Source organism: Camelus ferus, chromosome 9, assembly GCF_009834535.1.
Source record: "Camelus ferus isolate YT-003-E chromosome 9, BCGSAC_Cfer_1.0, whole genome shotgun sequence".
NCBI classification, from domain to species: Eukaryota; Metazoa; Chordata; class Mammalia; order Artiodactyla; family Camelidae; genus Camelus; species Camelus ferus.
The window spans coordinates 68,767,717-68,791,384 of record NC_045704.1 but is presented as its reverse complement, the minus strand read 5'-3'; the positions used below and the strand labels follow the sequence as shown (position 1 = coordinate 68,791,384).

At 38.3% G+C, this 23,668-nt stretch overlaps 1 protein-coding gene across 7 annotated transcripts in view; it reads right to left on the bottom strand.

The window, feature by feature from the left end:
* Positions 1-17,975: 17,975 nt before the first annotated feature.
* PTBP2 (polypyrimidine tract binding protein 2) overlaps positions 17,976-23,668 on the bottom strand; it is a 70,576-nt gene continuing 64,883 nt past the window's right edge. For 4 of the 7 annotated variants that reach the window (XM_032487156.1, XM_032487150.1, XM_032487151.1 and 1 more), the window contains 3 exons: positions 20,066-20,282; positions 19,887-19,964; positions 17,976-19,717 (listed from right to left, as the gene is read on the bottom strand). In XM_032487156.1, coding sequence (XP_032343047.1) covers positions 19,585-19,717; positions 19,887-19,964; positions 20,066-20,282 — 428 coding nt within the window. In that variant the 3' untranslated portion in view covers positions 17,976-19,584. The remainder of the gene's footprint in view (positions 19,718-19,886; positions 19,965-20,065; positions 20,283-23,668) is intronic. The other 3 variants (XM_032487149.1, XM_032487153.1, XM_032487155.1) reach the window with 1 other exon arrangement.

Below are 23,668 nucleotides of genomic sequence, written 5' to 3'. Positions count from 1 at the left end.
GTGTGTGCTAAGTATGTGCTCTACCACTTGATCTGTAACCTCCTCCCCCACCATATACTTTAATTCAACTCTAGACGACTTATAATAACTAACACAATGTAAATACTACGTAAATAGTTGTAAATACAATTCAAATGCTATGTAAATAGTTGCCAGTATGTGGCAAATTCAAGTTTTGTCTTTTGGAACTTTCTGGATTTTATTTTCCTAATATTTCTGTTGTACAGTTGGTTGATTTCTGCAGATGTGGAACCCACAGATCAGGAAGGTTGACTGTGCATTGTGAGAGGATTCTCTCCATCTAGTCGACATATTTATCACCTCACATTTTTATCGTTTTATGTGTGCGTGTGTGTGTGTGTGTGGTTTTTTGGGGTTGGGTAAGAACATTTAAATTTGCTCTTTTGGCAAATTTCAATTATACAATACAGTGTTACCAACTATAGTCACCATGTTTTACATTAGCTCCTCAGACCTTATCCATCTTACAGCTGAAAGTTTATGTCCTTTACCAACCTCTCCTTACGTCCTCCACCCCCTGGCAACCTGGCAGCCACTGTCTACTCTGTTTCTATGAGTTTGAGTTTGTTTGTTGTTGTTTTTGTTGTTGTTTTTAGATTCCACATATAACTGATGCCATGTAGTATCTGTCTTTCTCTGTCTGGCTTACTTCACTTAGGGTAATGCCCTCAGAGTCCATCCATATCCACATGGTCACAAATGGCAGAATGTCTTTCTTTCTCACGGCTGAATAAGATTTCATTATATATATAATCCATTCATCTGTTGACAGATGCTCAGGTGCTCAGGTTGTTTCCATCTCGTGCCTATATGAATAGAGCTACAGTGAACATAGCAGTGCAGGCATCGTGTAGGCACCCTATTTTCATTTGCTCTGGACATATACACAGAAGTGGGTTTGCTATATCACATAGTAGTTCTATTTTCAAGTTTTTTAAGGAAACTCTATACTGTTTCCCGTAGTGGTTATACCATTTCACATTCCCACCAGCAGTGCACAGGGTTTCCCTTTTCAATGCATGCTCATCAACACTTGTTACCTCTTTTTATGACAGCTGTTTCAGCAGGTGTGAGGTGATATTTCATGGTGGTTCTGAGTTGCATTACCCTGGTGATTAGTGAAGTTGAGCACCTTTTCATGTGCCTATTGGCCATCTGTATATCTTCTTTGGGAAACTGTCTGTTCAATCTTTCTTCCTATGTTTTAATTGAATTGCTTTCTTTTTCTTTTCTTTTCTTTTTTTTTTTTTTTTTTTTTTTTGCTGTTGAGTTGTGCGAGTTCTTTATATAATTTGGATATTAACCTCTTAGAAAATACATGATTTGCAAACGTTTTCTCCCGTTTCCTAAGTTGCCTTTTCATTTTTTGATGTTTTCCGTTGCTGTGCAGAAGCTTTTTAGTTTTTGTAGTAGTCCTGCATGTTATTTTTGCTTTTGTTGCCTTTGCTTTGGAGTCAAATGCGAAAAGCCACTGCAAAGACAAACATCAAGGAGTTTATCACCTGTTTTCTTCTAGGAATTTTATGGTTTCAGGTCTTACATTCAAATCTTTCATCCATTTTGAGTTAACTTTTGTGTACAGTGTAAGATGGGGTCTAGTTTCATCCTTTTGCCTGGCTGTCCAGTTTTCCCAACACCATTTATTGAAGACACTGTCTTTCCCTATTGTATATTCTTGACTCTTTTGTCATAAATTAATTTACTATATATATACATGGATTTATTTCTGGACTCTCTATTCTGTTTCATTAATCTGTGTGTCTTTTTAAGGCAGTACCACACTGTTTTTATTATTACAGCTTTGTAATATAATCTGAAGTCAGGAATTGCAAGGCCTCCTGGCTTATTCTTCTTTCTCAAAATTGCTTTGCCTATTTGTGGGGGTGGGGGTCTCCCTTATGGTTTCACACAAATTTTAACATTGTTTTTTCCTTTCGTCTGAAAAATGCCATTGGAGTTTTGATAGGGATTGCACTGAATCTATAAATTGCTTTGGGTTAGTGTGGATGTTTTAATAATATTAGTTCTCTTAACCCATGATCACAGAATAGCTTTTCATTTATTTGTGTCTTCTTTAATTTTTTATCAATGGCTTACAGTTTTTAGTGTACAGATCTTTTACCCCCTTGGCACAACTTATTCCTGGGTACTTTATTCTTTTTAATGCAATTGTAAATGGAATAGTTTTCTTAACTTTTATTTCTGATTGTTCCTTGTTAGTGGGTAGGAATGCAACTGATTTTTGTACATTGATTTTGTGTCCTTTACTGAATTTGTTTAACAGTGTTGGTGGAGCCTTTAGGATTTCCTATATATAATATCAAGTTATCTGCTAATAGATACAGTTTTATTTCTTTCCAATTTGGATGCCTTTTTTCTTTTTCTTGCCTAATTGTCCTCACAAGGATTCCCAGTACAATATTGAATAAAAGTGAGAGTGGGCATCCTTGCCTTGTTTCTGATCTTGGAGGTAAATTTTCAGCTTTTTACCATTGAGTATGGTGTTAACTGTGGGCTTGTTATATGTGGCTTTTTAACGTTGAGGTTTGGTTCCTCTGTGCCCAGTTTGCTGAGAGTTTTTATCATGACTGGATATGGAATATTGTCAGATGCACTTTCTGCATCTATTGAGATGACCATATGGTTTGTACCCTTCATTTTGCTAACATGGTGTCTCACACTGATTGATTTGTAGAAGTTGAACCATCCTTACATCCCTGGAATAAATCCTAATTGCTCGTGGTGTATGATTCTTTCAATGTATCATTGAATTTGGTTTGCTAATAATTTGTTAAGGATTTTTGCGTCTGTGTTCATCAGGGACAGTGGCCTGTAACATTCTTTTCTTGTAGTGTCCTTATCTGGTGTTGGTATCGGGGTGATGCTGACCCTGTAAAGTGAGTTTGGAAGTGTTCCCTTATCTATTTTTTTGGAAGAGCTTGAAATCTGAAGGGACAGTCAGAGATAAGAGTACTTCACAGAGGAATTTCTAAAAGGGCAACAAGAAAGGCATTGAGAAGAATTATCCTTGAAGAGGATAGGCTTGTTCTCTGAGACTGCAGAGAAGGGTGTACGTGATGAGTATGCAGGCGGGGAGTTGAGAGTTTTCACTTGATAAATTGATTATAAAATGTGGTGGGGTGAGGGGAAGTGTATCACATGATTACGTCCTGAGTAAAACAGCCCATGCAGGTGTGCATTAGGGCTGTGTGTGTGTGTATGCATGTTTATTACATAGGGGGCTTGAGTAGCATGTGCTGAGAAAAGGGAGGCAGGGGTTCACCAAGGTTCAACTAGAATGACTCATAGGGAGCAGTGAGGACCACGTAGGAGTAGAACCCAGATGTGTGGTGGCCTCAGTCTGATGGTTGTGAGCCTGTCTTCATCTTTGAATTCTAAACCAGGTATGTGAATGGAGAAGTCTGATGATAAGACTTCACTAACAGCATAGGTAAAACACGAACAACTGGTATCTATAGCACATTTTGGAGAGACTGCCATTTGGATCCTGTCTAATGTACTCTTTAAAGAATCCCGTCTCTCTACAGCGAGTGTAGTAGTTTTCCAAGGATCTCCCCATCATCATTTTATGTATAACATATCCTAGGCCTTAATAAGGCTGCGGATCTTAAATCACAGACGTTAGATCTCAAAATTCATGTAGAGATCTTCTAGCCCAACCATGCTTTTCGAGACAAAAACAATGATGCTCCGAGTCCGTATGCTGGCTAAGGATAGATCCCGTCTTAGGAACTTAGTTCTGCTAACCCAGATCAGTGTCTTCCCCACTGTATTGTAAGTTTTTTCTCCCACATACTAAATTTTTTTGTACTTTTTCCTCCTAGAGGTCAAAGCTCCAATTAATTTATCATTAAAAAAATTATTTGTTGTCAGAATTTTTTTTTTAATGTGTGGTATTTCCTACTTTTCCAAAGTGGAAAGATACGTTATTTTCTCTGAAATTGCATCAATTAATTACAGTAATCCTATTCATGAGAAAACTTATTTCCTAAATGGTTAAATGATTTATTCAAAGATTTAAGTCTGTGGCAATACTGGCTCACTCTCCTGGACTTTTCAATGTTTTCCCTTATATATGAGGCTTCAGTTTTAAGTCTAAGAATTTTTCAAGATGGAATAAACATTTTCTAGATGAAAAAATAGACTTAACGAAATTAATATAATCAATTAGAGGCTACAAAGTCTTCAGGTTGTATAAATAGACCAGAATAAACAAATTAAATGTCTAAATAAGTAAGTTTTTATTTAGGAAGTGTTTACTTACTTACAAGTTCAGTTGATCATTTTTGAACTGTATCTTACCTAATCATTTGAAAGAAAAAGCTTAGTTTAATACAATTATCTGTGGGAGAAAATGCCCTGATTTTACTCTGGATGGAATCCTTCCAGTTTTTCCTTTCTTTCCCCACTGACTTTAGAAAGTAATATGTTCATTTTAAATGCTAAAGTAGTGTTATTTCAAATATGTAGTCTTTTTAGCCCTCACAAATTCTTGCTGGATCAAATATAAATAGAATGGAACTAACCTGCACGTCATAAGAAAAGGTTTATTAGAATTTAAAAAAAAAATTTAGACGTGCCGGTAGGTGCAAAAACAACATTTAGATGAATATACAAAAATAAATTATTTTTTATTTAAAATATTTTGGTGTATATCTTCTGGATTTTTAAAACACGTTAGATTCCTCCATTTAGGAATAAAATACTTTAAAGGTAATAGATACTAGCACACAAATTGTTTCTATAATTAAGCTTTTTTTAAAAAAAGAAAAATAGTCACATTTTGAGAAACTAAAAATAATGAGGAGTTTTTGTTTCCACCAAAGGGTATTTTTTGAACCAAAACAATGTATAAGAATTTGCGCTACCTGTGAACAGTTTTCAAAGGGATAGGCACTTGTTCTTGTTTTAGTAAATGGTTTGTCCTAACATTGTCATGGATCTATCAAGTATTAGATTTGCATCAGTAAATCACAGTTTTGAAAATCAGCCAAAATAATGTCAGTCAAGTTAATTTCAAAGTGGAAAACATTCTATATAGCACATCGTAGTGTCTCTTATCTCTGTGAAATTGAAGGCTGTAAATCAGCCGTAATTGCAGATTTTGGGGTTAGTATGTGTTGTGCTGAAATCCTTCTGCTATCCCCGCACATCTAAAATCTGTGACATGAAGGGTATGGCAGACTTCCTGATGTGTCTATAGCTAAACAAATGAAGATACACATATGATGAAGGCAGCAAACCACAGAGTACTTATCCTCAGAGAATGCTAACCTGAAATTTATATTAAAAAATAAATATAATAGGCAATAAAACATCTGTGATTGACTGAGAGGCATTCCTCGAGAGTTGTGTGAATAAATTTGAACCTCAGAGCCAGAGCAGTATTTTACCACTGACTCATTTCCTATGATAAAATAGGTTTCCTGAGATTTAACTTGAAAATAAATGAAATTTCTAGCAGCTTCATTACAGCAATAAGACAACTTTAAGACAGTGCTTCTTGAAATTATAATCATGTTTGTGAATTTCAAACAAAGCTCGAGTTCAGAATGCCTCAAGGTCATGATAATATCTTTTCCTCCAAAGTACTTGTAACGAATGGATAAAAACCTGAAAGCCTGTAATCTGCATGTTGTTTTGGTGCCATGATATACTTTCAAAAATATAACATCCTGGGAGAATCGTGCTGAGAACGACCAATGCAAAGCCTTGTACAGATCAGATCATTAAGGACACCAACTAAGGGCGGTAAGTAGTCAGTAGCTGTGAGGAGTGGACAGTTATTGGCCCCCCGTTACTGGCTTGCGAAGTATGGAGTAACTAAGGATGTGAAGTGCTTATTACAGACTGGATAGTTATACAGATATATATTAAGAACTGGCACAAAAGTGATAAACTGAACCGTAGAAAAATGATTTTGAAGCAATTACTAATCAGGAAAAGATTCTAATAAATCAATCAGCATCAAGGTTGCTCTTCATCAGCTGGATTCATGGTATTGCAAACTATTTACATTTGTAAATGGCTCACCTGGCTTAGCAATGATATTCAAATAATTTCCATAATGTCGCCTGACAAGGACATCTTAGAGAATTGCTTATTTAACTCTGAGGTTCTAATGGAACAAGGAAGATGCAGGGGAGTAAAGGAGGAGAGGGGGAAAAAAAAACCACACAAAACCATATAGAGAGATGAACATATAAAGAAAACCCCACCAAATCCAGAGGAATAAAATTTTAACAAGTATCAACAAATAGAGATTCAGCTAATGTCACAGAGTGTGTGTACAGATGTAGAATTGTGCAAATTCTCTATGATGGTGTATCTGTAAGTAATTTATATAATTGCAGAACAAGCATTGATATTCTAAACCCTTTGTCATACATTTGGTGAAAACCATACAGTACATGGGCCTGTTTGTATGCTGTAGCCTTTCTGAGTAGCATATATTTAAACTTCAAAGCAGAACAACAGAAGTAACAATACAGCATTAACATTACTTTCCAAAAAAAATCAGTAATAACTTTCCTACATGCTTGAAAAGCCTCTAAGGTGAAACTGTGTCTGGAGTTACGCAGTAAGTTCCACAGAGCATTTAAATTTTACCCTGTGGTGGAATTTCATTATATTATACACCTCGCCAGAAATTACTTTCCAAATTACTCTCTGTGCTGAATTGAAGAGAGAGTGCATAAGCAAAGAAAGAAAAGTGCTTTAGAGATAAAAAAGCAAAGAGGGACAAGAGTTCTTTAGCAAATACTCATTCACAGTCAAAGTCCCATTGTCTTCTGCTGGCCTCTTAGAAGCATATGAAATTGGAATCAATCTCAGCCCTCAGTGAGCACGCACTCTACTCAGGCAGAGAGGACTGGTACAATAGGAAACAGATAAAAATGAAAAATCTCTACTCACTCTCTGTGGATGATCTCGCCCACTCTTCTTGCTTAGCTATTATCTGTATGGTTTGGCCAAAAACTCCCTGGACATTATCTCCACTCCCACCTCTTTTCTGTGCCTCATATGTGCTTTTACAGCCCACGCTGGTATTCCAACAGTTCTTTAAATCGATCTCTAAAACCAGATGACAAGAGCTACTTCCTTTTCTGCCTTACAAAAAATACAAATTGTAGCGTAACCCTCCGGTCATCGACTCTTCCCTTTCCTTCACATCGTCCCATTTAATTAGACTCCCAGCCCACCTCTGAAATACTCCTTAATTCTCTCCCTTCCTACTGCCTGAGTTCATAGCATCATCTTTGGTTTGCCCTGTTTTAACAGTTTCCCCAACTAATCTCAGTTACTCCAGGGTCTCTTTCCTGCAACCCACCGTCATCATTGCTACCAGTTATCTAATGCAGATCTGACCACATGGAGCCCTTATTTAAATAGTCACAGTTTCTATCTATAGGGAAGACTGAAATCCTCAGCATGACAGACAAGACTTAACAACTTTTCTAGTCTTCTTTCTCACCACTCCCACCTCCCATACTGTATCCCATCAACATTGAACTGTTCATAAGAGCTGAAAATAATGTCTTTCCATTACTCTGTGCCTCTACACATATCTTTTACTGCATTAAGATGTCTTTCTTATCCACTTACTTACCCTTCAATACTCCAGTAAAATGTCACTTCCATCTGTGGCATTAATTTATCCTTCCCATGTGCTCTCATAGTACAACTGCATACACGTCTCTGTTATAACCATGGCAATATGGTTGTCTTACTTTGCTAGACTCTGGGTCATTTTTGCAACTTTTGCTTGAATTGAACAAATTTGACAAGGGCAGTGATTCAGAGAAACAGTTTGTTAGGGGAGACAGTTTACCAAGTCTAGGCTGAGAAATCAGGGAATTACTCCAGTGACACAATCCAGTCTTAAGAATAATTACAAATCAGTAGGCTAGGAAGGAAGAAGTAAGACCGTTACAGGCAGAACAACAAACATGTACAGAAAAGGACTGTTACGGTCAGTAATCCCTACGTACGGGCTAGTGGTAACATTAGAAACACGTATATATAAGCTAAGGGAAATATAAAAAGCGAATTGATCTTGATCCTAAAAATAATTTTAAGATGCTGCCAAGTATGTGGATGAGTTGGGCTAATGTGCAAGGATGCAAGATTTCATTCAACTGTACTTAGCAATTCAAGCAAAGAATTTAGATTTTTTGTACTGATCTGGGTTGGCATTTGTTGGGTAGGTGGGACATAAGTAGACAGGTGGTACAAGGGAAGCAGAGATTTTACTAAGAGTGGTTCAGATGACAGATCTTAGTTGCAGGCTGGGCAGAAGAACTGGGAAGAATCAAGGAACATAGGCTCTTGTTTTCAAAAACCGGATATACTGAGGCCGAAAAATTGAAAGTTTGTAATTTATGGATCAAATAGGTATTTATGAAGGACTTACTATGTGCAAATACTGTTTTAGGCCCTGGGAATACAGCAGAAGGGGAAAGTCAAAAATCCCTGTGATGCTTGTTGAAGTTCACGTTTTCAGAGGTAGAGCAGTTCTGGAAGATACAGAAGGCGTATGTTGCCGTGGGAAAGCATTGTACGTGAAGCATTGCACGCGAAGGCATGGGGCACTGGAGTTTAGGAGAGCAAGAAACTCTCAGGAGAATGTATTACGTAAGTCATAAACACGGGAAGGAAATCAGTCAGGACGCTGTCAGCACTTGGATGATAAGAAAAAAAGCCAGGTGCATAAGTCTTCAGTGAATGTGCAGGAGTCAGCAGGAGGCTGCCACGTCGTAGAGGTGAAGGTGGGCGAGGCAGGTGTAGGCAGATGCAAAAGCTTCACTGGAGCAGGGGTGCTTACTAGAAGGCAGATGGCGAGAAGCGGAAGTTGAGAGGAAAGAGCCTCTAACCCCACAGGGCACACGGAGACTGAGAAGAGGCGGGTTGTAGTTAAGCAAGTGGAGAAGGCATTTTAGGAGCCCTCTCGGGGCGGTGTTTAACCGCGGGGTGAGTGAGGGCGCCACAAGCCTGGGAAAAAGGTAAAAGAGGACGAGCAGCAGAGGGAAGCTGGTTCAGAAAAGGGAAAGCCCAGGGAACGGTGAGGATGGGTGTGCGGTGGGCGACAGGTGACCTGAGGAGTTATGTTTTGGGCAGCGATCAAGGACTGGATGTAGCCAACTCAAATGTTACCATAAGCACAGATGGAACAGGTTGAGTCCAGATTTTAGAGAGACTTCCCAAGTGAGATTTCCAGCCTCACCAGTCATAGACTCTATGACTTCGAAGTTCTGTGAAATGCTTCCTGTAGAGCTTGCACATAGCAATTCTTAATTATTAGCTATTACTGATGTGCGGAAGCCCACGGAAGTGCTGGAAGTTGGATGGAGCTGGTGGGTAGCTGACACCCTGGGAAAGAGGGCCGATCTGTTGATGTTGAAGCCAGTCCGAGGGGAGGTCCCTGGTGGAACTGGAGGCCAGTGTACTGAGAAGCTGAGCGTAGGGCTGACGTCGGACTCAGTGCACTGACATCGATAAAAACAGAAACACCCAACTTAAAGCCTCAGTGGCAAAGACACCATCCCTAGTGGTCTCTCCTAACATTCTCCTACCAGAAAGTGAGCCTAGCTCTGTGTTTATTTGTCCCACCACTTGGCTAAACCCGAGAGCCTGGGGTAGGCAGTAAGACAGGATAAAGAATAGACGTGTCAAAAGAAAACCATGCCTGTTTGTAGAGGTGTGTGATCTCACTAAAGGTGCGGACTGAGGCGGGAGTGGAAGGGTTAGCAGTGTAAAACGTGGCCTCAGGGCTTTGCCCTTTACTGTGTGACTTTGGTCATAAGGTCTTCTGAGCCTCATTCTCTCCAACACGGAAATAATATTTGCCTCCCGCAGTTGCCACAGGACAGATATGCACCGCTGTGTACAGAGTTCAGCATTGTAAGCACTGCTATAAAATACTCTTTAAACTCTAGCTACTTGACTACAGGACCACAACTGTAAATCCAGACCTACTGGACATGAGATTCGTGTTTCCTGTTGCCACTGCTTCAACATGTGTGTCATTTCCTGAAGCTTTACTAAACCCCCTCCATTATCTGAACAAAAGGAAAATGCGGTCTCTGGCTCATCCTGAAGGAGGAAGATGGAGGATCAGCAGACAGAAGGTTCTGGCTCCCTAGGGCAAACATGCATTTAGATCTTACGATAAAAATGTACAAGATTTACATCCTGAAGGACAGAAGAATTGTTACATAATGTAAAATTGTGTCAGGGATAAGAATTATATAGATAAGCAAGTAGGACCAAGAAGAATAAGGTTCAAAAAAGAGTTTCATCTTCCTGTGACCGAAGGGCTACCATATGGGCAGCTCGCTTTTAGTGTCGGTTGCTGAGACAAATTAAAGGAGTTGGACTTCTTCTGGCACTGCGATCTAACAAAGCTAGATTGGGTCCACGATTGATTTTGATGTCTTCACCACAGCATATAAAACTATGAATTTAGGTTCTTAGAGAACGCAATACGTTTTTCCCCCTTGAAGGAAAGCGGGGAAAGAAAAGAGTTCACTGTGATTCCAGATCTCTGTGCGTGAAGGGTTGACTGTTGAGTACAGATACAAAGAGGAAAGGACACACCTAATTGTTTGTGTTCTTTCAGAAATCCTGTCACATGTTATATGACTTTGCTGCTCTGTGTCTTGTTTAATCATCTGAGTTGTTTCCTGTAATGTGTTTCAACACATTTGTAAGAAACGATGTACTCAAGCTCTCCTACCTAACAGAAGACATCCTAACTACTCTTGAAAACAACAAACTGAAAATCTTCCTGTACGAGTATACGAGTACCTGTGTTCAGATTTAGAATTTAGTAAAAATGGTGAGATGGCAAATGAAAACAGAATTTGGATTTTGTATTTATTACACCGAGTTAGAGCAAGGTGGTATAAAATTTATGCAATAAACATGTTAAATATAGATAGAGAGTTCTTTGGTATCCTTAGGTTAAACACTATTAAACTAATTAAAACTAAATTACATCTGTTTAATAACAATTCATTTAAAGTGTGTATGTCAAAAATGTGACAGTCTTTGGAGTTTCTAAAATGGGATTTGACCTGAATATCAACTCTGTACATCATCCCAGTTAAGAATGATTAATAAAAACAAGGAGGAGAGACACAGAAAGGAAATATACTTGAGGAGGAGACAACGCATTGGTAAGGAGCTTCTGGAGTTCGAGGTTATGTATAGTGATTCAGTGATCAGAAAAAAAAAGCAAATGCTAACAAATATTTTCAGCAATTCTGTTTGTCTATCATAAAGCTCAGTATTCCCAAAGACATCTTAATTTGTCTGCTTGATTCAAGTTATTCTCATTAAACTCCAATAATGTGACTCGTGTACAGAATGATAAGCTGAGGCAGACAGCAAATTCAGAGGCACAGACGGCAAAGAGAAGTACGCTGAACTTTCAAAACTGGCGTTGGGTGTGACTGTAAACTCGATAGCACCTTGCTCGTGTAACTCTGCTTGAATTAGCTAAAGGTATTTCTTAAGGCTATGCTGGTTTTCTTTTTCTTTTTCCTTTTTTTTGGGGGGGGTGGAGAAGGAGAGGTAATTAGATTATTTTAATACTTCCCATTTTTGTAGCCTGTGCCATTTAATACATACATTGATTTAGTAATAAATATGCTACTATTACATAAAGTATAGTATTTTTAGTATTCATAACTCACTGAAATTAGTAGTTATCTCAAGAAAGGAATAAATATCATACCCAGATTCCAAACTAATGCTCAAGAAGTTACGATGAACAAAATCTAAAAATAAACACATTGGGCATTATTTTTAAGCATGATTCCTGCAAACATAGGAAGACGGAAAGGGCGTGGATGAGAAAATGGGCTCAGACTGAGGCACTTTGTTCAAGCTGCCACGATCTGTGAACTGTGCTGTCCAGCCTCGAGCCCTGCGTTCTGATGTCCAGTGTCACATTTTGCTACCTACTGTCATAATGTGAATGGCACTAGAAGCTCCTTCAAAGCACAGTCCGTTCTACGGTAACGAAGGATAAACTCTTCTAGCAAGTGCCACGTTATGCAAAATCACACAATAAAAACCACAGAGCTTATGGGAAAAAATGGGGTTAAGGGCACAACACTCAAAAACATCATTAATGAAACAAAAATAGAAATAATAAACAACGGCAGCAGAGTTTTACATGCTAGATGGTTAAGGAATATGTAAGCCCTGCGTCATCATGAGAAAGATCTGAAGTTCGCAGGTGTCGCAGCTTGCTGAGTTACTGTGGAGCGCTGGAAGGAAGGCTGTCTGAAGTCGGAAAGTTGGTGCCACCAGACGAGGCGGCGCCTCACACACGTGAAGAGCTGAAGGCGCTGACAGATGTCGGAAGTGCGTGCATGCGTGCACTTCACGCGTGTCTACACAGCCTGGACTGGCCGTGTGCAGCTTTCTGCTTTCATCCATGTTTCCCATTGTGAAACTGCACATTAAACGTAAAATGCATGTAATGCTTAAATCACTCCCTAATGTATCAAAGATGTCGGAACAAATCTGCCTTTTCAAAGTGTTACAAAGGAGCTGATTGTCCTGTGGTTCCACATAGCTTTGAATCCCCTCCAATGCACACAGCCAGTGTCCAACAAATGTCTTCTGAAAAGAGGTCTAAATTAACATTTAGGGGAAAAAATTCTATAAATGGAATGCCAAGAATCTTCCTGAAGCAAGAGAAAAAAAGAAAAACCACCAGTGGAACAGAACTGTATTTGACAGAATCCTCAGAGTCCACCTACGAGGTAGATATTCTCTGGTTTACAGATGGGAGAGTTAAGGCTTTGAAAGCTCTGGTACCTAGTGAGCAGCAGAATAAAGTTTGAATACAGTTTAGCCTAACATCTTTGCTTTTTACCAAACAAAAAAATTTATAATTTAATATTTTATAATATACTTTACATTATAAAATCCCAAACTTAGGGAAGAGACAACAGCAATGTTACCATGCTCCCCCTGGAGCTCTTTTACTTACATCTTTTAAAAATAGCAATAATTACTCTTTTAAACATATGCACTTTATGTTCTAGGAATGACTGAATGAATTGGAATCACCTTTTAGAATTTTACAGTGTCCTTTAAGGAGCTCTTTAACCACAATTCTTTGACAAATGCCCCTCCACTAGTGTTGAACACACCAGTGATAAATACCTTAATACTTCAGGTTGCTGGAGGCTTTTAGTGATGTCAGCCACATAGAATTGTTACCATCTCAGAAGTTAAGAAACGAAACAAAAAAAGGGAAAGGGATTCCAAGTGGAACCAGACAAAAAGAGAACACGTGTGACTGTTACACACGATGCACTATCATGTCAGTCCATTAGCCAGCAGAAAGGAATCATCTAATTGTTATGTTATTAGAACAACCTAATCTAATTTGGTTACGGTTATACGATGTTAAGTCACAGGAGCAAGAAACTTAATGACAAAGAAGATGGGTGAAAAATGAGTAGAAGTGTAAGTGACAGATGGCTAAAGCAACAAGGTTTAGAGGCAGGGATGGGAGTGTTAAGCAGGAAACACTCAGCAGACAGGACGAGAAAGAAAACTGCTGGCCACAAGGACACACAAAAAGGAAGCCAAGGGTATGGGTGACAGCTGCTGAAGATAGTGTGGCACAGCTAAGTCCGTCCATCAGCAGCCTCACTCAGTAAAGCTTAGGTATTTCGACTCTAAAACTGTGGAACAGTTTTAAAACAATTTAAAACAACAGCCTGAAGTAACTGGAGGGGGAGAGGAACTGAAGCAGCATCCAGCGAGCAGGAAAGCTATCACTCAGGTGACTCACAGGTCGTTTCATTACACCACACGCTGGAGCAGAGACAGGGCGTGGGAGTGTGAACTCCCAGTCAGGTAACAAGATCAATTCACGTGGAAGTTCCTTCCCCATCAGGTTGTAGTTGATGTTTAGTACTAAATAAAAAACTCATATTGACTTCTTTCATTAGGCATTTACCTATTAACTTGTACATTAAATTACAGTTTTAATTTACGAGTAACTAACGGGAGACCCCTATTTCCTTTAATTACTGTAACACAGTGGAGAACTGACTTGGAAACCCAGGGACCTGTGTTCTAATTACAAGTCAATGTAAATTTGTTGCTGAACTATTTATTTGACCTCTCTAGAATTGTTTAAAATGATTAAAACCATATATATAGGGTCCTTTTCAGCTCTACAATTATTCCTTAGTGTTGTTAACTACGTATCTTTGAATTAAAATTACCAATAAAGTGTAACAATTTTCACACCCGGGGCGGGGGGGGGGGGGGCTTTTGATTTTCATCGGACTGAAAAAAACACGTTCTACTACAGTGCTTCTCAAACTTCAATGTCCAAATGGATCTTACCTGCCAATCTTGTCAAAACATAAGATTCGGCGATCAGAGACGGGGCTAGAGACCGAGCGTCTAATAAGCCCCCAGGTGACAGTAACCACCACTGGTCTGGGGGCCGCACCTTGAGGAGTAAGGTTCAAGGATCTGAAGAAACTGTAACGCTAGGCTTGCCCGGGTATTATGGGAGAATGGCGACTATGACCAGGAATAAAACACTCATTGGGAATATATTCCAGATTTGTGTCTGGGATTTGTGCTCATCTGGGAGGTGAGAAGTGGGCGGAGGAACGAGAAAGGTCTTAAGTTGATAACTGAAGCTGAATGATGGAAGTTCGTTAAGACAGTTGTCTAACCACAAACACCAATTAAGGGGAAAACTCTGTCTACTGAGATAGGACGGAGGCATTAAGTTGCAAGAAGGGTGGCTATAATGTGAAGCTAGAAACGGTATGTTTGTATTTGAGGATCTCACACGTGTTTTCAGCTTTTAAAATACAAAATTGCTTGTTTACTTTTTACATCTTTGCCTTAGGACAAACTTGAGACTCAACTTACTCAGTATTTGAGAAGAAATCAATTTAAAAACCTTAAATTGGTTAAGTGGCATGAGATTTGATAATGTTATCAATGTCCAGACCACCTAACCTTAAAAACAAGGATATACAGTGTGTTAAACAAAATGTTGTGCCATGTAAAAAACATGAATATCGGCAGTTTATTTTTTACAAGGCAGAAAAAGGGATTTAGGCCATAGAATACGGAACAAATAGCCTCTGAAAAGCAATCACTGGTGAAAAAACCCCACTAAATTCAAGGTAATGATTACCTTTGGAGAAGGGGCGCGGTAGGGCCAAGGCCAGGGAGAACGTAAGAGGCGTAACAGTTCCATCTGCGCTGTTCTGTGTGTATTTCACACATTACAAGGGGTAAAGGCTGGAAAGCACGCGGTGGCGAAAGAGTAAACGCGCAGGTGTTTGCTGTGTGCTCTTCGTATTTTTGTGCCGTTTGAACGCTCCATTTTGTCCTTAATGTGGGTAATTGATACTTTTCTATTTATACTTCATTTGCAAAATCTAAACCAAAAAAAAGATAACTTAGAGGGAATAAGTGTATTTAAGGGACTAAAGAATAACTGAAAAACCAAGGGTTTTGACGACCAGTGCACGTATTCTAATACTACGGCTTCGAACTGAGATTTTTCTATTGAATTCTTATCAACAGATTTTCTGAAAACAAGTATTCAGCCAAGATAGAATCCTACGTTATGTTCAGTTTCACTGAACAGTTCTGTACCCTTTTCTCTTGAATGAAAAAACGTGCTTTCACATCTATGCTCCATTTAAAAATATTAGGGCAAAGAAGAAATTTTGTTTGAAGTCCTGAGCTACTCATGAAAGTATATCATTTCTTCATTTTATAGCCTTCAAAGACTTTTTACGTGTTAGAGTTACTTCCAAGTTTCACAGCAACCTTTAAAAGTGTACACATAGAAGATCTCATTTTTAAGTGGAGTCTATTATTAAATGTTTGTATTTTATTATTGGGCTATTAAATAGTCTGAACAGAAAATACAAGGGTAAACCCAGAATCTCCTTTCTCTTGGCTTTGGGTTGCATTATATACTTGCATTCTACATCTTTTTGCTTTTAAAATAATTTTAGAACATTACGGAAATTTCTTTGTAGCGAAGAGAGATTAGAGTAATACTTATTGTGGATGACTAGATCTGTCAGCCGTGAAACTCTGGCACTGCAACTTTTTCTCCTATACAGCAGTTTATCAACTGCACAGCGTTTCTGCATCTATACTGTCTGAGCTTCACGATACCCTGTGATGTGGGAAGAACAGGATTTACTGACTCAACCCCATATAGATAAGGAATACTGGGGCTTAGAAAAGTGACTTGTCCTTTTCCTGGAAACTATATGGTGATCCAAGAACTACATGAATGAATTACCAAAGTTTGATTATACTAACCTTATATTTAACGTTGAAGTAAAAATGCCTCAGAAGTATTAGCTAAAATATTCCTAACGTAACGAGGCAGCATGGCTCCTTATCCTTCCTGGGCAAGCCTGGGTGTTCGTGGCTGCTCCACACTAAATTAGATCTCTAACATCCAGTATGAACTCGAGGGACCCATTCCTTAAGTAGGTGCTTTGAAACCCACTTCTGAAATAAATCCTAATCTCAAAAAATCAGTATTTTCTCTCAGTTGTAGGAAAAAAGTCAAGCTCTCTTAATAGTCAAGGTGAGGCCTCTATTAACAGCTGCATCTTGCGAACACTCTCCCGTCAGCTAGTTCACTGTGAGAGAGAAGACTCTGAGGTTCACAGTGGTAATAGTGATGGCAAGCCTTTAATTCTCACCTAACATTTAAACAATTTCCTGTATGCTAAGGCTGGGCTAAAATAACGTATGAAAAGTAGAACACTCTGGAAAGTTAAACCCCCGCTCCAGCGGCCGGTGCTGTGGCGGGAAGGCTGTGCCGGAGCGCCGTCGGGGTCCGGAGAGTCTGCCGCTCCCCGGGGAGGCAGGGCGCGCTCTCCCGTCAGAGGCCCTGCGAACTCTCCTCAGCCCGGCAACTGGAGCGACCCCAGCGCCCACCCTCTCTCAGGACTTCTGTCTCTTCTTCCAAGCCAACCTCAGCCACAGGGAGCTACCTGAACAGGGACGGGCTACTTTCCGATATTTAAGCTACCGCCCAACACTGAGAAAAGCTTCACTTAAAAAAACTGTTCAGTCACTATCCCCTCATGGTATTTGTTTCTCATAGACCGAAGCACATCTGCTGTGGCTCAAGTTCTTCTGTACTACAGTGCTGGTTTAAGCAGCAAAAATTTGATGGCTTGGCTTCCACATCACCCCCATGTTGATTCAAACGTAAACATTTTTATCTATATTTCTTTCTTGGAGGTGAATGAATTACTGTATTAATACAGCACACTAAAGATACCTCACACGCCTTCATTTTTTATTTTCCCAATGTATGAGTTTGCCTAACTGTCAGAACAAACCTAGGGGACACGACACGGATAACTGCAAAGTTATTCGACACCAGAATGGCCTGAATGTTTTTATAAAAGGACCCCCTCCAACAACAAAAAAATATCGTGAGTAATACGAATAGCACCCTAATTGAAATCCTTTAAAAAGGGAAAACCGTAACATCACAAATTACCCTTAAGTTTTTAAAAACCTGAATGTGTGTCTTCCTTCCCACTCAAGACAAACAAGTTTCTATGATCCTGTTTCTTCCCAATAACATTAAGTACTTTTTCTTAAAACTCACAAGGCGGTCTATGATTAGTAGGAAACCTTTAGCAGAAACAAAAGATGGAAGATGAGACCGCAGCAAGAGAGCACGGCAAATCCAACAAACCTACTAGTGCGCAAGTCACCGGAAAACAGCAACAGCAACAGAAGAGATAGAAAGAATTAACAAGATACAGTAAAAGTTATGTCTTTAAAGCAGTAGATTATAACAGGGTGGGAAATGTTTAATATGTGTCCTCCTGAAAAGCAGTTACCATCTTTCAAGTTAAAAAAAAAAACAGCTGGTATACTTCCACAGCATCTAGATTTATTTATGGTATAAAGCCATAGAACTGTAGTAGTATTATTCCTTTCCCACCCTGGCAGAGAATAAACATGAATTCAGAAGCACAGTGGAGTGAAAACAAAGAAGAGTAGAGAGAAAAGGCAGCAGAGAAAGACAGAGAAGGTGACTACAGAGCCACAGAAGTGTTTATTGAGCATGCTACAGAGGCGAGCAGAGTACACACAGAGGGAAATTAAACCACCACCAAACCTCCCAACTTTGTTAGAAAATTAATTTTTAATTGTGCCGCTTTCAAACTATACTGAATTTTACATTTCTAAAGATGTAAAAACTCAACTAATAGAAAATATACATGACCATTCTGTCTACATAGATAACAGAATCTATGAATCTTGAAACTAAGTACATCAATTTCAAAAAGTATTGGTCATTTAAACAGAATCAACAATTCAGATTGACAAGAACTGTTCAAAGTAATTTGACCTGTAGATTCTGAGCCATGTTTTTATTAAAGTCAGATCTATTCCTAAATACAAAATATTTTGAAGATTTATTAAAACTGAATATTACAATGCAAGGTAAATTAAGACTAAAGGCACATAAACTTTGGTCCCACCTGGTTGTCAGTTTTAGAAAACTGCCACAAAATTAACCTTCCTGCAAATTTCTGCAGTACACTTTCTTTATCTTTGAAAAATACATGCACCAGTTCCTGAACTAGCTAGACCAGTCTGCACATGCTCAGAAATCCACAACCATGTTCCAAATCTTAATTACAAACTAAGGATGGCAATATATATTTAAATGCACGTAAGTCATGTCAACTTCAAAAACATCTACGGAAAATATTCAGCCACAAACAAGACATTACTTAGTGCTGACATTTATATGATACGTCCCACAAGAGTGTGTACAAAAAGGTTAAGATTCCACAATGCTTTCCACGTAGGGCTCAAACTTACAGAAATCACTTTGTTGTCTTAAGAAATTAATACTCTGCATCTTGTTAATTGTAACTAATGCCTACATTCATAACTGAATCTAGACCAGAATTGTGAGATACAAAAGGCCAATGTTTTTTCAAAGCAATAAAGCCTAAGGTAGTAAAAACTAAAAAACGTTGCTTTATTCTTTCAGTGTCATGTATCTTATTTGATTAACTAGAAATAAATGTGACAAGCCAATAATTCAAAATAAGTTCCAAGCAGGAGAAACAAAAACTTAACCTTTTTACACACCCCTGCCTAAACAGATTATAATTCCCATGTAACAATGTGCCCTAGACAACCAATGCCTTTTTTCCTAGTAAATGCACAATAGCAACACTAGTTTTCCTTTTTAAGGCACGTATGTCAACTAAGTTGAAAAAGGAAAGTAAAATTAAACTAAAATTTTAAACAGACAATAAAAATGGCTTCCCTACAGAACAGATGAAATAGAGCAGTTAATGACTCTGCCTTTACGTATGCCATTTCATTTCATAACCAAGGAATGACAACAGCATGAAAAAAAAAAAAAAAATCAAACTCTGGTCCCCACTTTTCTGAACAGTCAGTAGGTGATGACACCAAACAATGTGATTCACCTCCAATCTTCATCTCCCCCTGTTTTTAAATTGTTGACTTGGAAAAAGACACTCTCAGATGGTGGTTTTCACCAAGGTTATAATTGTGAAGATCAATCAAGGCCTGGATAGCTTCCTCCACTGTTGCCATCTGAAGAAGAGCCATTTTGTGATCTCTTCTGAAACAAAATTATAAAATTAGAAACTTTAAAAAAAATATAGGAAAGGCTTAAATACTTAACTTTTGCTCATTCCAGAATTAAAGATTTCTATAAACAAACAAAACTATTTGAAGACAATTTTTACTTCTATCAAATCACCAATTTAAAAACAAGAAAGCTTGCTTACTGAAAAAACTTAAAGGCTTTCACAGTGCCCCCAGTGTTAGCGAACAGTGTTCGCAGATCCTCTTCTGCTACTGAAGGACTAGGGAGATCAGATGGAAAAAAAGAGTAGAGATTAGTAACAAATTTTACATTTTATTCCTAAAATGTACATCCTTAATACACTCTAGCTTTCATACTTACGGGATATTGGATAAGTGAAGGGTTGCTGAAGGAGGAAAAATGTTCTGAAAATTTTTGGATCCAGGTTTCTTAAAACGATGCAATGGGGAATTACCAAAATCTTTTGTTAGCCCTTGATCATCGAGTCCCTCTCGAGGTAGCTGAACAGTCTGATGTTTAGACAGAGTAACACGAATAATTTTTCCATACATTTTCTGTCCATTAAGATGATTCATGGCTATAAAGAAAGAGTGCCTATTAAAAAACAGTATCAAGGTTCAAAGCAAAAATAATTCTTCTTTTAGAATAGCTGAAATGCCCGAATTGTCATAATTCTAGAATAAATCATGAATTTACAATAGCCACTGGTGACAAGACAAATTCCTTTGCACTAGACAAGGCATTTACACAAAAAAAGCCAGCTTCTTTCACAGAATGAAAATCCAGATTATGAGTATCTCTTTCCTGACAGTCCTGATAATGCCCAAGAAGGAAACTAAGTACCCGCCTGTAACTTTTCTCCCTTCTGCTCGGTATCCTAACTGCCAAGTCTCACGATACTCTTCCTCCTAATTCTCTCTCAAATTCATCTTCCCTCCGTTCTGCGCTTTGCACTGCCATTATTTTTCATCTAGGTAACTCAGTCAGTCTTTTATCTTCTGGTTGGAGTCTTCTCCAATCCATCCTGTACACAGCAGCTAGAGGACTCTCAATTACAAGTCTGATCATGTCTCTACTGCTTAAAGCCCTGAACTTACTCTTCAACATGGCTTACACCTTCCTCAGTCTGACCCCGACATCCCTCCCGAGCCTCCCTGAACAGGTGTTTATTGGTGATACACAGTATTCGTTAGTCCTGAGAATCAAGTGGTAAGACAAGAACCATCCCAGCGCTCACGGAACTTCATTCCCGTAGCTCAGTACTCTACTCCCCCGTGCTCAAGTTCCAGCTGGAGAAAACCTACTTCCTTCAGCTAGAATACTGCACTTCTACCCCTAGCCTGGTGTGCATGCTCTTCTCCTTGTACCACTTCCCATCTCCCTCACTATCCCTCCTAGTCTACTCATCCTTCAGTGTTACTCTCACAGGACGGCCTTTGCTTCCTCCTCTAGAAAAGTTCAGAACCTCTCTAGCCATTCCCCATGCAGTGTCCTTTACTTTTTATAAGTTCATCACAATTTAATTATCTACATCCTCCTTCAGACTGTAAGCTACATGAAAGCAGGGACCAGTGTCTCCATCCCAGCACACACCACAGTGCCTAAACACAGAACATCACAGGGCTACTTCTTGAGGCAGCAGTTAGGTTATTTTTGAACTAAATGAATTGGTCTGAGATTAGAGAACAGTTATACATTTTATGTTTTATTCACAATTGAAGAAAACCATTTCATAAGTCATCTAGTTTAGCTACACTGGAGTCTATTTGACCACTCAGATCAAAGTATTAGAGGTATTAACAACAGAGAGGTGAAGGCAGGATGGAAGAGCAGGGAATTGAGACCAAAAGCCCTCCTCTCCAGTATTTTTTAACTGGATTAGTATTCTACGGTACACAGTCTGACACAGGAGATACCCAGAATCTGTTAAATCCATGCATCTTGTCATACTTACTTGCATAGTATAAACCAGTTAAATATAAAACAGGTCTGAAAAGGAAAATGCTATAAAAGTGTAAGGTACCATTCTGAAAAATCTTTTTTCTCTTACAGCTTCCCTAATTTGTAAAAACAAGTTTACTCTCCCAGTTGTAAGATAATTAAGTACTAGGGATGCAAAGAACAACGCAGGGAATATAATCAACGCTGCTGTATGTCACTAATACAATCTGTTAAGAGTACATTCTAAGAGTTCTCATCACAAAATTTTTTTCTATTTATTTCTTTAATTTTGCATCTATAGATGATGGATGTTCACTAAATTTATTGTGATAATTACTTCATGATGTCTGTGAGTCAAATCATTACGCTGTACCTTTTAAACTTATACAGTGCTATATCTCAACAAAACTGCAAGGGAAAAAAAGCTTACTGTTCCTGATTGTTTTATTGCAGTTACATATTTGTAATAGTTTTTTCTTAGATCTTCAGCTGAGGCTAAAAGAGAAAAATCATCTATCAGGCCTAAATTTTTTTTCTCACTAGTTGCTTACACTGTATTTCGCATACACTTACAAATTTACACTTAAAAAATCAACTCAATTACCCAAAATTATGGTATGTAAACTCCTTTAAAACTTACTTGAAATATAAAATATTTTTTAAAGTTCCGTAATTCTATTGTTATAAGTGAACAGAACTTTGCTTATGAGGAAGTGCTATTACCTCACACAAAATGTGTTATAAGGAATGAGTTTTGGGAGTAACGTGGCATAAAGAAGTAGACTAAGGCTGTCGTAAGAAAAGCTGTTTTAGTTCAGCTTTGAAAAGTTATAAAAATACTGCACCAACAGCTGAGCTCTGAGATACTGAAGGGCACAAATAAGAAAACAATAAAAAGTTCTAGGCATAGTAATCTACCAAGAGAAGACGGATGAAAGAGAAATGGGACTAAAATAAAGCAAAATAACCAAACAGCTACCTCAGGAAGCAGCCAGGTAATGAGAGAGATTCTAATTCTCGTCAGCTGATTGCTGATAAAAGGATCTGAAGTAACCTAGTGGACGGGGATTGGCGGGGGTGAGGTAATTTGAATACCAGGATTTTTAAGTGTATTAAAAATAAAAAAAGCTTGTCAAAAATTAAGGTATATATATTGATTAAACAAATCAAAGCAGAGGAAAATTATTGGAATAATTTTAAATGGGTCAAGTTTAAATAACGGGACTCTGAATATCCTGAAATCTGTTTCAAGAAATACGGCATCAGTGAACAAAGCAATCAATGATAAAGGAGGGAAAAGTCAGTGTTGCACATTTTCCCCCATTTTCTCAGTATCATTTTTTATTTTCCCTCTTTTCTTTTTTTGGGGGAAGGTCTACTGAAATCTCTCCTCTGTCAGATTAGCAATACCTCAAAGTGTGACTGAGAGTTCTGCATTATTCATTCATGAAGAAGTGAAAGCCCGTGTGTACTTAACACACTTAAAAATTACTCAAATACTGTTAACACTAGAGTTACAAGATTTTTACTCACTTTACAGCATACTTTGCTAGATATAGTTTAGTAGGTAAAGGTCTATTCTATGAAGAACTAAGTTTACTTTTAAGAGGGCAGCTACATATTAAATAAACATAGTTGAAGCGTTTTTGTAGTAGTTCTTGAAAATATGACTTGGATAAACTAGATAATCACTTCAAAGAAACTACTCTGGCATTTCATTAGAATTCGTTTATTTTAATCATTTAAGATCAGTACAGTATTTTTAAAGCTAATTTACAAATCATAGTATTTCTAAAATACTCAGTTTAAGAAAATACTAGTACATCAATTAAACAGGCTATGGTAGAAATTTTATTAAAGAAACATTTTAATGCTGGGAAATTTTAAAACTCTGGTCTAAAATGATTTAAGACGGCCTCTAAGATCTGCAAGAATCCCACTCACACTCCTATGCCACTGGCTGTATCTCAACTTTCCTTGCCATTTATTCCTCCCATGCTACTGCCTGAGCATGAAGACATC